This window comes from Mobula hypostoma, chromosome 19 (genome assembly GCF_963921235.1).
Source record: "Mobula hypostoma chromosome 19, sMobHyp1.1, whole genome shotgun sequence".
Taxonomy (NCBI): domain Eukaryota; kingdom Metazoa; phylum Chordata; class Chondrichthyes; order Myliobatiformes; family Myliobatidae; genus Mobula; species Mobula hypostoma.
Window position 1 is genome coordinate 35,800,720 of NC_086115.1, and position 16,170 is coordinate 35,816,889.

Consider the following 16,170-nt stretch of genomic DNA (forward strand, 5'->3'; position numbering starts at 1 on the left):
AAATAGAGTAGGTCTTAAAACTATACAGCACATGTTACATCCCTTTCAGGATATTTCTAACTTATTGTTTTACTTCTTAAGTATTATAATATTGAAAAAGAGCGGCTTATAGTACTGAGCAAGACCTAATTAACTATAGTTGGATAAGGACCTGCTTACATGGTGTAAAATGATATTGAATGATCCTGCTCATGAGATTGGGGAAAACTCCATGATGGTCAATATAATGCCATTGCATTTCTTTGCACTCATTCGAGGGAGGAGATTGAGGCTCAATGATCAGCAGGAAATGACACCTTCAGCAGAGCAACACACACTTGATACCGCACTCAATTGCCAGTTTAACGTTTTATGTCACTGTAGCAAGAGCAGCTATGTTCACTTTCAGTCACCTAAACACTGACATGTGGACTAATGATTCTATTTGTCTTCGTTTTTCTGTCTTCTGGGTCTTCTAGGTCACGTACATCAAAACAAATGACATCTCTTTTGTTCCATCTTAGTTGAAATGCCGAGAAACTATAACTAGTAGCTTGTAAATGAAATTTTGTATTTTGTACTTTTAGACTGTTTTATAATCAGCAGTTTTTGCAATCACTTGAAAGTGTCACTGATAGGAAGTACAAATTACTTTTTCCCTTTCTTGTGTGTGTTTAATGCAAAGCAGAATAAAATTCTATCAATTTGCAAATACAGTACAATAGTGCCCCCATAAGCACAATGGGTACATTACAACACAGTTCTGCAGCACCGTGGTGTAAATGTGTTTTCACAGGAGATGTCCCAAATTTTATTTCCACTGTATCGAATGGGTTATTGTAAACCTTATAATCTCATTGCACTTTCTATAGTATACTATTAAAACTTGTGATAGATTAGATTAGATTATGAAGACACTCAGTCCTCGTTTATTGTCATTTAGAAATGCATGTATTAAAAAATGATACAATGTTCCTCCAGAAAGATATCACAGAAACACAGGACAAACCAAGACTAAAACTGACAAAACCACATAATTATAACATATAGTTACAACAGTACAAAGCAATACCGTAATTTGATAAAGGGCAGACCATGAGCACGGTAAAAAGGTCTGAAGTCCCGATAGCCCCATCATCTCATGCAGACGGTAGAAGGGAGAAACTCTCCCTGCCATGAACCTCCAAGCGCCGCAAACTTGCCGATGCAGCATCATTGGAAGCACCCGACCGCAGCGGACTCTGAGTCCGTCCGAAAGCTTCGAGCCTCTGACCAACCCTCCGACACCGAGCACCATCCTCTGCCGAGCGCTTCGACCCAGCCCTGGCCGCCAAGCAACAAGCAAAGCCGAGGACCCAGGGCCTTCCCCTCTGGAGATTCTGGATCACACTGTAGCAGCGGCAGCGAAGCAGGCATTTCAGAAGTTTCACCAGATGTTCCTCCGTGCTCTCACATCTGTCTCCATCAAATCAGGATTGTGCAGGGCACCCTACTTGACAGATAACAGATATCATTCACCGGAGTGGCCACTGCGAGCTGCGTCGCGCCGCCATCTTCTCCTCCCACTGCTACTACTATTATTATTTACTATTATTTAAACAAAATATATTCAGCACAATCAGCAGGACATCGTATTGTGAATATAAATGTAAGTTAATGCATTAAATCTTGTGTTTCTAACACTTACACCTAAAAATTATGTTTGGACGTTTTGATCTGAGGACATTTTGATTACATTGCTGTTTGATATGATGTAAGTATTTGTAATATTTGTCAACGCAGTTAACTTGTATTCAAAAATAAATATGCAGGCAAGCTGAAATTAAATGTGGTCTATTTAAGTAATCTTTCTACAGGGTATGAGCTTTGCTAATCAAGTTTTTATTGAAAATCCCTAATTTTAATTTCACAAATGAGTAGTCAGTTCTAAAGGGTTGCAGCTCATTCAACTATTGTCCACCCTGCATCTTCTTTTTCGATTAGTTGATCTGACTTGTACTTGCATTTCATCCACTTCAAATATTGCAGGTCCATCAACCGTGACAGTGTTAGCTCAGACTCTATTGTCTTCCAGCATGCCTGCTTTGAAAGCCTCTCACCTACTTTTAAGCAACACACATCAAAGTTGCTGGTGAATGCAGCAGGCCAGGCAGCATCTCTAGGAAGAGGTACAGTCGACGTTTCGGGCTGAGACCCTTCGTCAGGACTAACTGAAAGAAGAGTTAGTAAGAGATTTGAAAGTGGGGGTGGGGAGGGGGAGATCCAAAATGGTAGGAGAAGACAGGAGGGGGAGGGATGGAGCAAAAGCTGGACAGTTGATTGGCAAAAGGGATATGAGAGGATCATGGGACAGGAGGCCCAGGAAGAAAGAAAAGGGGGAGGGGGGGAAACCCAGAGGATGGGCAAGGGGTATAGTGAGAGGGACAGAGGGAGAAAAAGGAGAGAGAGAAAAAGAATGTGTGTATATAAATAAATAACGGATGGGGTATGAGGGGGAGGTGGAGCATTAGCGGAAACTTGAGAAGTCAATGTTTATGCCATCAGGTTGGAGGCTACCCAGACAAAATATAAGGTATTGTTCCTCCAACCTGAGTGTGGCTTCATCTTTACAGTAGGGGAGGCCGTGGATAGACATATCAGAATGGGAATGGGATGTGGAATTAAAATGTGTGGCCACTGGGAGATCCTGCTTTCTCTGGTGGACAGAGCATAGGTGTTCAGCGAAACGATCTTCCAGTCTGCGTCGGGTCTCGCCAATATATAGAAGGGCACATCGGGAGCACCAGACGCAGTATATCACCCCAGTCGACTCACAGGTGAGGTGTCGCCTCACCTGAAAGGATTGTCTGGGGCCCTGAATGGTGGCCTGCTGCGTTCACCAGCAACTTTGATGTGTGTTTCTTGAATTTCCAGCATCTGCAGAATTCCTTGTGTTCACCTACTTTTGAAGTGTTTGCGGTCCAGCTATGTAATTGTCTTCTGAGTACTTTTTGGTCTCAGTGGTTATCAGCACTGAATCACATCTCTTGATAAAGGGCCTCGGCCCGAAACCTCAACCCTTTATTCCTTTTCATGCACGTGGCCTGACCTGCTGAGTTTCCCATCATTTTGTGTGTGTTACTCTGGATTTCCAGCATCCGCAGAATTTCTTGTGCGTGTGGTTCCACAAAGTCTCTCTGACTTGGCCGTACGTTTGAGTGGAACATATGTTGAAATGGTAAGCCGCTGGATGTGTACTGCCCTGTAATATTAACCTTTCAGCAGCGGTGTTTTTTTTAAAAGATCTAGTTAAACATGAACTCTCTGAGGTATTTTTTAAATATAATGGTTGCAGTGGTGTGCTACAGAAGACTTTGTCAACTTTGCCTTTTTTTCACTACACTACAGGTTTACCTTTTGCCAGTTCCCTTTCATTCTCTCACTGGCAGCTAAAAAGGTTATAATCCAGAGAGATTCTGAACAGCAGATGATCACGGTAGCCAGAGTAAGTAGATTTTGTGGAATCAATCCTGACCGAGTGTTGTTGATAGATCATTTATATCTGCAAGGACAACATGTTTTAGTATATATTTTTATATTCTGGGCATATAGCAGTATATATTTTATATTCTGGGACTCTCATGTGTGAGGTGAAATTCAAATTATAGCCTCAGCTACTTTTAGGATTTTACCTTGTTGAAGATTCAGTTTTCAAACTCTATTGACAGGACTTGCTGTTCAACATTCCACAGAATTATTAGTCTCTCATGCAAAGAATCCTTACAATACTTTCCAATGAGTTTGCATTTAAGTTGGAATGGTGTCACGAAGTAGATACAAACACTGCTCAATGCTGTATTTTGTAACTACAAAACACTGGCTTTAGAAAGGCATTTGACAAGATCCTGCATGGGAGGTTGGTCAAGAACTTCTGTCACTCGGCATTCAAGATGAGGTAGTGAAGTAGATTAAGCATTGGCTTCATGGAGAAGCTAGAGGGCGGTAGTAGATGGCTGAATATCTGAAGACCTGTGACTACTAGAGACCGGCAGGGATCAGGGCTGTGTCTGTTGCTGTTTCTCATCTATATCTGGATGATAATGTGGTTAACTGGATCAACAAATTTGCAGATGACACCAAGTATAGTAGGTAGTGAAGAAGGCTATCGTGGTTTGCAGTGGGATCTGGAGCGGCTGAAAAATGTCAGATGCAATTTAATTCAGACGTGCAAGGTGTTGCACTTTGGTAGGACTGACCAGGGTATGTGTTACACAGTGAACAGTAGGGAACTGAGGAGTGCGGTAGAACAAGGAAACCTGGGAATTCAGGTCTATAATTCATTGAAAGTAGCGTCATGTGTAGATAGGGTCGTAAAGAAAGCTTTTCGCACATCGGCTTTCATAAATCAAAGTATTGAGTACAGGAAATGGAAAGTTATGTTGAAATTATATAAGAGATTGGTGAGGCCTAATTTGGGGTATTGTGTGCAGTTTTAGTCACCTACCTATAGGAAATATATCAGTAAGGTTGAAAGAGAAAATTTACAAGGGTGTTTCTGGGTCTAGAGGACCTGTGTTGTAAGGAAAGATTAAATAGGTTAGGATTTTATTTCTTGGATCATAGAAGATTGAGAGGAGATTTGTTAGCATTGTACAAAACTATGAGGGGTACAGATAGGGTAAATGCATGCAGGCTTTTTCCTCTGAGATTGTGTGGGACAACAGCCAGAGGTCTTGGGTTAAGGGTGAAAGGTGAAAAGTTTAAGGGGAACATGAAAAGGAATCTTCTTCACTCAGAGAGTTGTGAGAGTGTGATCCAAGCTTCCAGCACAAGTGGTACAAACAAGCTCAATTTCAATGTTTGAGAGAAGTTTGAACAGGTACATGGATGGTAAGTGAATGGAGGGCTATGGTCCTGGTGCAGGTCGATGGGAGAAAGCAGTTTACAGTATGTGGTCTGTGCTCCCTGTAATACAGATTGGAAACTTGGATAAGGCTCACTGTGCTCCCTATAACAGAGCATGGAAACATGGATAAGGCTTACTGTGCTCCCTGTAGTACAGCATACGGAAGCCTCGATGAGGCTCACTGTGCTTCCTGTAATAGAGCATATAGAAATACAGATAAAGCTTACTCCCTGTAGTAGAGTTTAGAAACATGGATAAGGCTCCCTGTAATAGAGCATATGGAAATACGGATAAAGCTTACTGTGCCAGTAATAGAGAATGTAAACATGGATAACGCTCATTGTACTCCCTATCATAGAGAATGTAAACATGGATTACGCTCACTGTGCTCCCTATCATAGGGTATGGAAACATGGATAAGGCTCACGGTGCATGGGCTAGTTGGGCCAAAGGGCCTGTTTCAGAGCTGTACTTTCCTATGACTCTATAAAACATGGAGCCAGGAGAACTTGTAGGCTTCATTGCTTTACTTTTAAGTGAAGCACACACTTATGACGTGGTGGCATAATGACGTATGCCATTCCCGTACTTTTACATAAAGTCCATAATTAATTATTGAAACAAACAAACAATGCTTAATCAAATATATTTATGATATTACTCAAATATTACTGAAATATTAAATACACAATATTCTAATTCCATAACAACTGGTAAAAATGAACACACTGTTATCAGTTTATACACCAAGTACTGCCATATATCCAGATTCATATTTATTTATCACATGTTCCTGGAAACATTGAGTGAAATGCATCATTTGCACTGACAATCAACAGGCCTAGGGATGTGCTGGAGGCAGCCCAGTGCCAACATAACATGTCCACACTGCTTGGCAGAACAGCACAGAACACAACAAGCAACAGAACAACAACAACAAACAAATTGCAGTACTCCCTCCTCCCACCACACACACGGACATTCCTCCACCTCCATGACAGGCCTCCAGTCTCCAGTCATTGGCCACGAGGCTTCAACTATTGGACTCCAGTTTGCCTTTGAGCTTCGATCTTTGAAGGTTCAAGGGAGAAGCGCCAATATCTAATTTGATTATTGGTCGCAATAGAATAAAATGTTGATCAGAATAAATAAAGGTACTTTGAAAACCTCTTTTTGCATGGGCAAAAAGTGATGGAGTTCTTTTTCCTGGCCTCATCTTTCTCATCTCATAAAGAATCAAAGATATTTTCCGTTGTTTGCAAATGTTAAAAACCTTTGTAGTTAGTAGTTGTATCTTTTCTTTCCACGTAGCAAAGCTTGCTTGATAAAGTTTCCCGCAGACAGAGGCCAGACATGAACATGCTTTTTCTAAACATTAAAGTGAGACGATTGCATCTGGTTAATGATTCTCTGGATGAGGTAAAGTGGATTCTTAATTTTTGTTAATAATTATTATTAGTCCCTCTTTATCAGGACTATAATAGATGAATTACAATTTTTTAATACTGCAAACAACAAATTTGTGTGAAGGTGTGGTACAATAGCATTGAATTAATAACGGTATTTCTACAAGGCCAACAAGCTTATCCCTATAGAATTCAACCCATGTGGAAGGTCTACTCCAGACTTAATGTTAACTACATGTCATCTGCTTTCCCAGACTGCTGGCTGAACCATAACTTCCCTGCTCTTGTACTTTGTGCCCTAGCTAATGAAAACTAGCAACCTGTATGCATTTCTATCTACACGTGCTACCAGCTTCAGGTATCTTTAGACTTGTACACCAAGCTCCCTCTTCTTTAATATGCCTTGGAGCCAGATCAATCATTGCATACAGTATATTCTACCCATATCTACTATACCTCTAAAGATGCTTTGGAGTATCAAGATTAAATTTCCTCTGCCATTGCTCTACCCAATTCACCAGCTGATCCATATTTTCCTGTATCCTGAGCCTTTCCTCCTTCCTATCAACTTCAACAAAAAGTACCCTGAAAACTTATCATGGGACTCAGCACTATTACCAGTTTCAGGTAGATCCGCTATAAAAAAAATCAAAATATCCTTGTAATAGCCCTCTATTGGGATTCCCACACCTGTTTTCCCAGCCTGATCTTTGCCCAAACCCAATCATATTCTAGTCCTTCCCTGCCAACAGTCAGTCATGTTGTCCCCTCCTAAGCCTCCAAGGAATACTCACAGTTCTGATTTCCTACCCGTTCCCCATCCAACATTTCAACAACAGGGTACAAGTCCCACAGGGTAACACTGCCACCTAAAACTGAAGTTCTACCTGCACTCCACAATGATGAGCATACAAAGGAGAGGCTCTTCCCACATTGAATTGAAAGGCCTGTATTCTATTCCTCATGTTTCATACACTGTAGAAGTTTGCAGGAACCACCCTTCAACCAAACATTCAGTGATTTGCTCTGCCCGACTGATCTGATGTACCTTGCCCACCACTGAGCAAGATGTAGACCTTTCACACCTTTGATCTGCTTTTTATAATTCAGAATATGACAAAATGTAGCTCTTTTTGAATTATAAATGTCATGTGATGGTGCAGTTAATTTTAATTGAATTAATTATAAATTGCTCAACAAGAACATGCTACTTATTTTCATATGCCAATACTTAAATGTCTTTCATAACAAGACAGACATACGAAGGTACAATGCACTTTTTGAAATAAATACTGTTGTCTAAAGATGTTTCAACCATGAGCAGCTGCAATGATTCTAGTTATAATTGTTTTTACTCCTTGTTGTAGAGTATATTTTGCCAGCTTAATCATTGAAATAGGGTTCAAAATTACTAATTTTTGAGGAAAATAGGTAGGAAATTATCCAATAGTATTAAATAGATAGGAGTCAACATACTGTATGGAGTGATTGAGCAGATTAGTAGACATCATTAGTCATACAGCCACCCTCAGGAATAGGTTTTGATAATCAGGTTGCAGTGGAAGGTATTATGTCAAATATACTATCCTCTTATTTGTCAGTTTTTAAACAGTGATTTATTATTAAGGGTGTGAATGAGTGCATATGCACACAAACAAACCTCACTGGAGGAGCTTCAATGTAAGTAATGAGACTTTTGTCATTATAAGGTCTATCATGTTCACTTTCAGGAATAATCCATTATGTTCAAAGTAACTTCAGAATTAAATTGCCTCAAAGAAACAAATGCCAGGAGGAATGAGAAAAATATAATTGTTCCAATTGTGTTGCAAAATGAAATCCAATATTTATTTGTGAGAAGGTAACTTTCCTGTGGAATGAGTACTCACGTGAATAACTAAGTACTTCTGCTCATATTCTAATTTACTTGCTCCAAGCCTAATTCTTTTGGTTATTTTGAGAAAAGCTCGATGTGTTGGGCAACCAGATTCAAATATGAGGAAGGAGAATAAAATAGCTAAAGATCCAATGGTGTAGATTCAGCCAGTTAATTATTGATGGGATATCACAAAAGTTGACATTAAGATTCTGAAGGCTTTCATGATTACACTAACACTGTCTAATTATAGCCGCAGAGGTTGTTGAGGACACATTATATCCAATAAATTGTCATGATCTGGCTCTCACAAGGTGAATAGGTAAAGGAGATGGAGAGAATAGTAACCTACAAAAAGGCTTTATATTTCTGGAGAAGTAGATTTGGAATGAAAACAGAACACGCTTGAAACTTCAGTAGAACATGTCCTGATGTGATATTCAAGTGGATTTAGGCTAATTGAAATATTATACATGACAAATGAAAAACAGAACACAGCTTCAAATGACGAGAAGGGAAATTTAGTCCTACCAACAAATAGGATTTCACAGAAAACTTGTCAATATATGGAATTAATTTATAGATTCAAACTTTGATGGGAAAATCTTGAAATCAAGTCATGACTGTGCAATTTAACTGTATTACACAGAACCTAACTCTAGGTAAATGAACACCATTACAGAACATAATAGTGGTGCCATAACCTGATTATAACTATGCCTTGGCCAGTTTGACTGAAGGCATTGTGCAGTAAATAAATAATTTTTGCACATTTTATATATGATCCAAGGGTACATTATCTTTTTTTTCAGAGTGAAAAGAAAAGGTTACAAATTGAATGAGAATATTATCAACTGCAGCCAAAGTCTTCATGCACAAGACAGTACAAAGCAAAGATGATTAAGAAGGGGATAGGAAGAGAGCTGTAAATAACACACAACCACATCGTAAACAATCTGAACCAGTTGGTTTGCTTGTCTGCCTTAAAAGATACATGAAAGGAACAAAAAAAAATTCTTGCTAATTGTAAAAATTTGGATTTGACCTATTTTTGGTACATTTGTTGGATGCAAGGTTTTGCCCTAATGCCACACTGGGTGCCACTAAACAAACTGCAACATGGTCATCATTTTCTCTGTGTTTGGAAGCCTTGGGCTGACTTGCACTTGATAGACATTAGCCATAATCCCTTCCATTGCCTACGCTACTCTTGGAGCACTTATATATGCCTTATGGTCTATTGGGTTCTATTGGGTCCAGAGATCACAGCACCTGGTTCACAGGTGCTGCAAGTTTTATATGTGGTGCCCATCGAAGAAAAGCAACACGTGAGATCAATTGTGGGAGTCAATGAAAAGGAAGTCGAGCTTCAATTGCGTGCTTTAATTCACTATGATTTCTGATTTTCTGCATGGTCTTCTCCTTCAGATTTATATTTATTTACTTAGCATGTGTACTTCAAAACATACAGTGAAATCCAAGGAGTGTGAATCCAAGGAAAACGTACGGACCAGATGGTGTACCTGCCATCCACTAGAGACCTGTGCAGAACAACCGGCTGGTGTGTTCACTGATATCTTTAACCTCTCACTTCAACAGGATGTGGTACTTCAAGCAGGCTTCAATTATACCGGTGCCCAGGAAGAGCATGGTGAACTGCCTCAATGATTATCACCCAGTTGCATTTACATCCACAGTGATGAAGTGTTTTGAGATGTCGGTGATGAAACATACCAGCTCCTGCCTGACAGGCAGCTTGGATCTGCTCCAATTTGCCTACTGGAGCAACAGGGCCTCAGCAGATACCATCTCATTGGTTCTTCACACAACCCTGGAACATCTGGACAGCAAACGTGCATACATTAGGATGCTGTTTATTGATTACAGCTCGGCATTTAATACCATAATCCCATCAAAATTAATCAATAAGCTCCAAGACCTTGGCCTCAATACGTCCTTATACAATTCAATCCTGGATTTCCTCACATGAGACCCCAGTCAGTTTGGATTGGCAAAAACACCTCCTCCACAATCTCCACAGGGCTGTGTGCTTAGCCCCCTGCTCTACTTACTTTACACCCATTACTGTGTGGCTAAGAACAGCTCCAACACCATAGTTAACTTTGCGGTTGGCACCACTGTTGGTGGCGATGAATCAGCGTAGAGGAGAGGGACTGAAAATTTTGCTGAGTGGTGCCACAGCAACAACCACTCACTCAATGTCAGCAAGACCAAGGAACTGATTCTAATCTTCAGGAGGAGGGAACCAAAGGTCCATGAGCCAGTCCTCATCAGAAGATCAGAGGTGGAGGTTAGCAATTTTAAATTCCTGGGTGTTACCATTTTCAGTGGACCTGTCTTGGAATCAACATATAACTGCAATTGCAAAGAAAGCACGACAACACCTTTACTCCCTGAGGAGTCTGCGGGAGAATCGGTATAACATCAAAAACTTTGACAAACTTCTATAGATGTGTAGTGGAGAGTATATTGATTGGCTGCACCATGGCCTGGTATGGAACACAAATACCTCTGAATGGAAAATCCTACAAAAGATAGTGGATTTAGCCCAGTAAATCCCTCCCAACCATTGAGAACATCTACATGAAACGCTGTCGTAGGAAAGCAGCATCTATCATCAAAGATCTTCACTACCCAGGCTATGCACTTTTCTCACTGCTGCCATCAGGTAGAAGGTACAAGAGCCTCAGGACTCACCCTACCAGGTTCAAGAGCAGTTACTACCCTTCAACCATCAGATTCTTGAACAAAAGAGGATAACTACACTCACTTGCCCTTCCATTGAGATATTCCCAAAACCAATTATCTCACTCTAACGACTCTTTCACTTGTTATTTCATGCTTTCATTATTTATTCCTATTTATTTACAGTGGCATGCAAAAGTTTGGGCACCCCGGTCAAAATTTCTGTTTCTGTGGATAGCTTAGTGAGTAAAAGATGACCTGATTTCCAAAAGGCATAAAGTTAAAGATGACATATTTCTTTAATATTTTAAACAAGATTACTCTTTATTTCCATCTTTTACAGTTTCAAAATAACAGAAAAGGAAAAGGGCCCAAAGCAAAAGTTTGGGCACCCTGCATGGTCAGTACTTAGTAACACCCCCTTTGGCAAGTATCACAGCTTGTAAACGCTTTCTGTAGGCAGCTAAGAGTCTTTCAATTCTTGTTTGGGGGATTTTTGGCCATTCTTCCTTGCAAAAGCCTTCTAGTTCTGTGAGATTTTTGGGCCATCTTGTAGGCACTGCTCTTTTGAGGTCTATCTACAGATTTTCGATGATGTTTAGGTCAGGGGACTATGAGGGCCATGGCAAAACTTTCAGCTTGTGCCTCTTGAGGTAGTCCATTGTGGATTTTGAGGTGTGCTTAGGATCATTATCCTGTTATAGAAGCCATCCTCTTTTCACCTTTGGCTTTTTTACAGACGGTGTGATGTTTGCTTCCAGAACTTGCTGGTATTTAATTGAATTCATTCTTCCCTCTACCAGTGAAATGTCCCCTGTGCCACTGGCTGCAACACAAGCCCAAAGCATGATCGATCCACCCCCGTGCTTAACAGCTGGGGGTGAAATTCTGCACCCTTTTTCTCCAAACATACCTTTGCTCATTGCGGCCAAGAAGTTCTATTTTAACTTTTATTAGTCCACAGGACTTGTTTCCAAAATGCATCAGGCTTGTTCAGATGTTCCTTTGCAAACTTCTGACGCTGAATTTTATGGTGAGGGTTCAGGAAAGGTTTTCTTCTGATGACTCTTCCATGAAAGTCATATTTGTGCAGGTGTCGCCGCACAGTAGAACAGTGCACCACCACTCCAGAGTCTGCTCACTCTTCCTGAAGGTCTTTTGCAGTCAAACGGGGGTTTTGATTTGCCCTTCTAGCAATCCTACAAGCAGTTCTCTCGGAAAGTTTTCTTGGTCTTCCAGACCTCAACTTGATCGCCACTATTCCTGTTAACTGCCATTTCTTAATTACATTACGAACTGAGGAAACAGCTATCTGAAAACACTTTGCTATCTTCTTATAGCCTTCCCTGCTTTGTGGGCATCATTTTTTATAATTTTCAGAGTGCTAGGCAGCTGCTAAGAGGAGCCCATGGCTGCTGATTGTTGGGACAAGGTTTGAGGAGTCAGAGTATTTATAAAACTTTGAAATTTGCATCACCAGGCCTTTCCTAATGATGATTGTGAACAAGCCATAGCCCTAACAAGCTAATTAAGGTCTGAGACTTTGGTAAAAGTTATCTGAGAGCTCAAATTTCTTGGGGTGCCCAAACTTTTGCATGGTGCTCCTTTCCTTTTTTTCTCACGCTAAAATTATACAAAACAAAAATAATACACAAATCTTGCTTAAAATGTTGAAAAGAATGTTTCATCTTTAATATTATGACTTTTGGAGATCAGTTCATCTTCTACTCACTTAACTACTCACATAATAGAAATTTTGACCGGGGTACCCAAACTTTTGCATGCCACTGTATATTTATTTGCATTTGCACAGTTTGTTGTCTTCTGCACTCTGGTTGATCTTTCATTGATCCTGTTGTAGTTACTCTTTGATAGATTTGCTGAGTATGCTTGCAAGAAAATAAATGTCAGGGTTGTTTATAGTGACATAAACATATGTACTCTGATAATAAAATTTACTTTGAACTTTGAACGTTGTTTGCATTAACAAGCAACACGATGTGCTGGGGCAGCTCACAAGCATTGCCATGCATTCCAATGCAAACAGAGCACACACACACAATGCTGAGCAGAACACAACAAAACAGAATACACCAAGCAACAAAACAAGAACAGTAAAACAGGCCCCATTCCTCCCTCCAACTCACCCCCCCCCCACACCCAGAACAGGCCGTCTCCAGCCTAAGACTCCAGTTTACTTGTGGATTTGTAGAGATTGGGATTCAACTTTCCCAGTGGACTCGAAGACTTAGCAATGGCTCTCTCTCTGATTCTCTGATACTGTATGTGGATAACATAAACCACAGGTTGCAGCGTTTTGACCCATTGTCAGTCAGAAACAAGCACCATGGTAACATGATTATTTATACAGAGGCAAATCAAACTTGCATGAAGGTGAATCACAAGGGGAAGTTTCTAGTCCAACTTCCTGGTGGGCAAGGCCTTACCAGAAATGGGCACCAGCTTTGCTAAACAGGCACAAAATGCTTTTTCATTTGTGGTTTACATATAACAGGTGCAAACATTTTTACTAAAAGAACTTCTAAGGAGTAGTTCATACAAACAAAGTACAAGCAATGTCCTGTCAGACTACTTTGTCAAATAATAACTTGTTTTAATGTCAGCTTGTAATTGTATGTAATTCCTCAGCTGTCAAAATTGCCTTTAAAATAGTGCAAGTAGTAAATTTTATTTCTATTTAATATAAAATATATAGACTTTTACAATGTTGCTCTTTATATAATCCATGTTACTTTTTCCGTTTTGCATAATCCTATTTTAAAATTTAAAATGTACTTGTATTCTCTATGTGACCTGCTTTATGACCATCTCTTTACATTTGCAGTTAACAAGAAAAAGGGCAGATTTGAAAAAAAAATTGAAAGTCACATTTGTTGGAGAAGCTGGATTAGACATGGGTGGCCTGACAAAAGAGTGGTTTCTCCTACTTATTCGACAGATCTTCCAATCGGATTATGGTGAGGCAAAAACGATAAAGTTAATACATGAATGCACTGGCCATTAGAAACAACTCACTCAGTATTTACAGTATCCTTGCCCACTGGCACCATGCATTGATTAACTATGAGTCCCTCATTCATCCCAGCCTTTCTCTTTGCTCCTGCTTGCCATTCGCAAATCCACAGAAATGTTCAGTCTTCCCATAAATTAACTACACTTCAGTTTTCATGTTCCCTCTGTGCTTGCCTTGCTTTCTGTTTCACTTCAGGACTCGCTGCGCTATATTCAGCCTGTTCTTAATTGAATTATTCATCTGACATGGTTCGTGCTTCCCTCCTTTGTTTCTTTTAATCACAAAACAATTTTTTTCATCCTCCAGGGAGCCCTAGCTTTCAATCCTCTCCCTTTATCCTTTGAAGAAATGCACCTAATCTATACTTGAAATACCTCAAAGAGCAGTCTTCTATTTACAGATTTACCTGACTTCATTGGTTTCACTTTTTACCCTGGCAAGATTACCCAATTAAAGATGGCATTCTTCCAATCCAGAAGTTCTACCTTCAGTCGCATCACCTTCCATATCACCTGTCCACTGTTTTCCCCTATTTTACTGCCGGTAGATTTGATTGGAATTGCTTTGTTCTTGTCACATGTACGGAGATAGAGTGAAAAGCTTGGATTTGCATACTGTCCGCACAGATCAGATCGTTAGTGCATTGAATCAGAACGAGGCAAACAAATAACAATGCAGAATGAAGTGTAGCAGCTGCCGTGCGGTAAGCAATAAGGTACAAGGTCATAACGAGATAGATAGTGAGGTCAGGAGTCACCCTTGTCCTATTATCCTCTTTTTGTTTCTTTCTAAGAAAATGAGAAATAAAGACAAGAGGTGACCTCTGGCCAGTGGAGTCTGTTCTACCGTTCATCAAGATCAATGCCAATCTTCTTCTTCAGTACCTTTCCCAACCACCATCCCTGTACCCCTTCATCCCTCCACTGTTCAGAAACCAATTGAGCGCAGGTTTCAGAACAGTGGAATTTTGAATGATGGACAAGTGATTGCTGCTCATTTAAAGTGCATGTACAAAATAGAGGGAAATGTTTTAGTAGTGATGCTTCTGAGCTGCTATGCAGTGAGTGTAACCCTTTAGTGTTGCACGACAGGCCACCTGACGTCAAAACATCAACGTCTGTTTGGAAACATCAGTGCTGGGCTGATCAGCTAAGCTCTTCTGAACTAGAATGATGCAAGTAGATTGATTAAGTTTGAACAGAGTGCCTCAATTAGGTCAGTAAGCATAAATAGTATAACTTCTATTTGCTAGGTTAATATATATTCCTTTGACCAAAGTATAAAAAGTGAGCCTAACATATAAATAATAACTGCGTCAACTATTTCCAACTAGTTGTATAATGCTAGTTGAGTTTAGTTATAGAGTAATAGAGCACTACAGCACAGAAAAAGGTCCTTTGGCCTACCCAGTCCTTGCTGAACTGTTATCCTGCCTAGTTAGTCCCATTGACCCACAACTGGATTTCAGCCCTCCCACTGTGTATATATCCAAACTTCGCTTAAATGTTGAAACTGAACCCGTATCCACTACTTCCTCTGGCAGCTTGTTCCTCACTCACACCACCCTCTGAGTGAAGAAGCTGCCCCTCATGTTTCCCTGAGACATTTCACCTTTCACCCTTAACTCGTGACCTCCAGTTCTAGTCTCACCCAATCTCATTGGAAAAAGCCTATCTATACCACTCAAATGAGGCATATTTCCTTATGATATAGGAAGGAGCTAGTTTATCCCGTGAGACCTAACTGGTTCATAGTGATCACATTTTCCACTAATTTTTCCAGTATCCTATTTTCCACAAATTCTGACAGTTCCTCCAGATTCTACCACTTGCACACACACTGGGGCAATTTACCACGGTCAGTTAACCAACATGTCTTTGTAATGTGGGAGCAAACCTGGGTGAAACCACATGGTCAGAGGAATAATGTGCAAACTCCAGGGACAGCACCAGACATCACTAGAGCTATGATGAAGCAGTTCTACGAAATGTACCAGCTTGCTGCCCTTACACAATATTCAGTGTATCATAAACTGTTGAACAGTAGCTGCATCAGATGTATGTGGTTACAGAAATCGTGTTTAAAGTTTAAAAGTAGTCATTGGACAATTTGAACACATACAGAGTTTTGCCATGATTCCAATTGTTAAGGAAATTAAATGAAAAATGTATGTTAAGTATTTTAATTAAGAATATATTTTGGGCAGCAGGGTGAACATACGTCTCTACCAAAGGAAGTGTAATTGCTCCGTACTTCCGCTAGCCCACAAGTCACCCTGATCACT

At 40.2% G+C, this 16,170-nt stretch overlaps 1 protein-coding gene across 3 annotated transcripts in view; it reads left to right on the forward strand.

The window, feature by feature from the left end:
- hectd2 (HECT domain containing 2) overlaps nt 1-16,170 on the forward strand; it is a 136,140-nt gene that overhangs the window by 83,336 nt on the left and 36,634 nt on the right. For all 3 annotated transcript variants that reach the window (XM_063071179.1, XM_063071180.1, XM_063071181.1), the window contains 3 exons: nt 3,367-3,463; nt 6,176-6,283; nt 13,698-13,830. In XM_063071179.1, the coding sequence (XP_062927249.1) occupies nt 3,367-3,463; nt 6,176-6,283; nt 13,698-13,830 (338 nt within the window). The remainder of the gene's footprint in view (nt 1-3,366; nt 3,464-6,175; nt 6,284-13,697; nt 13,831-16,170) is intronic.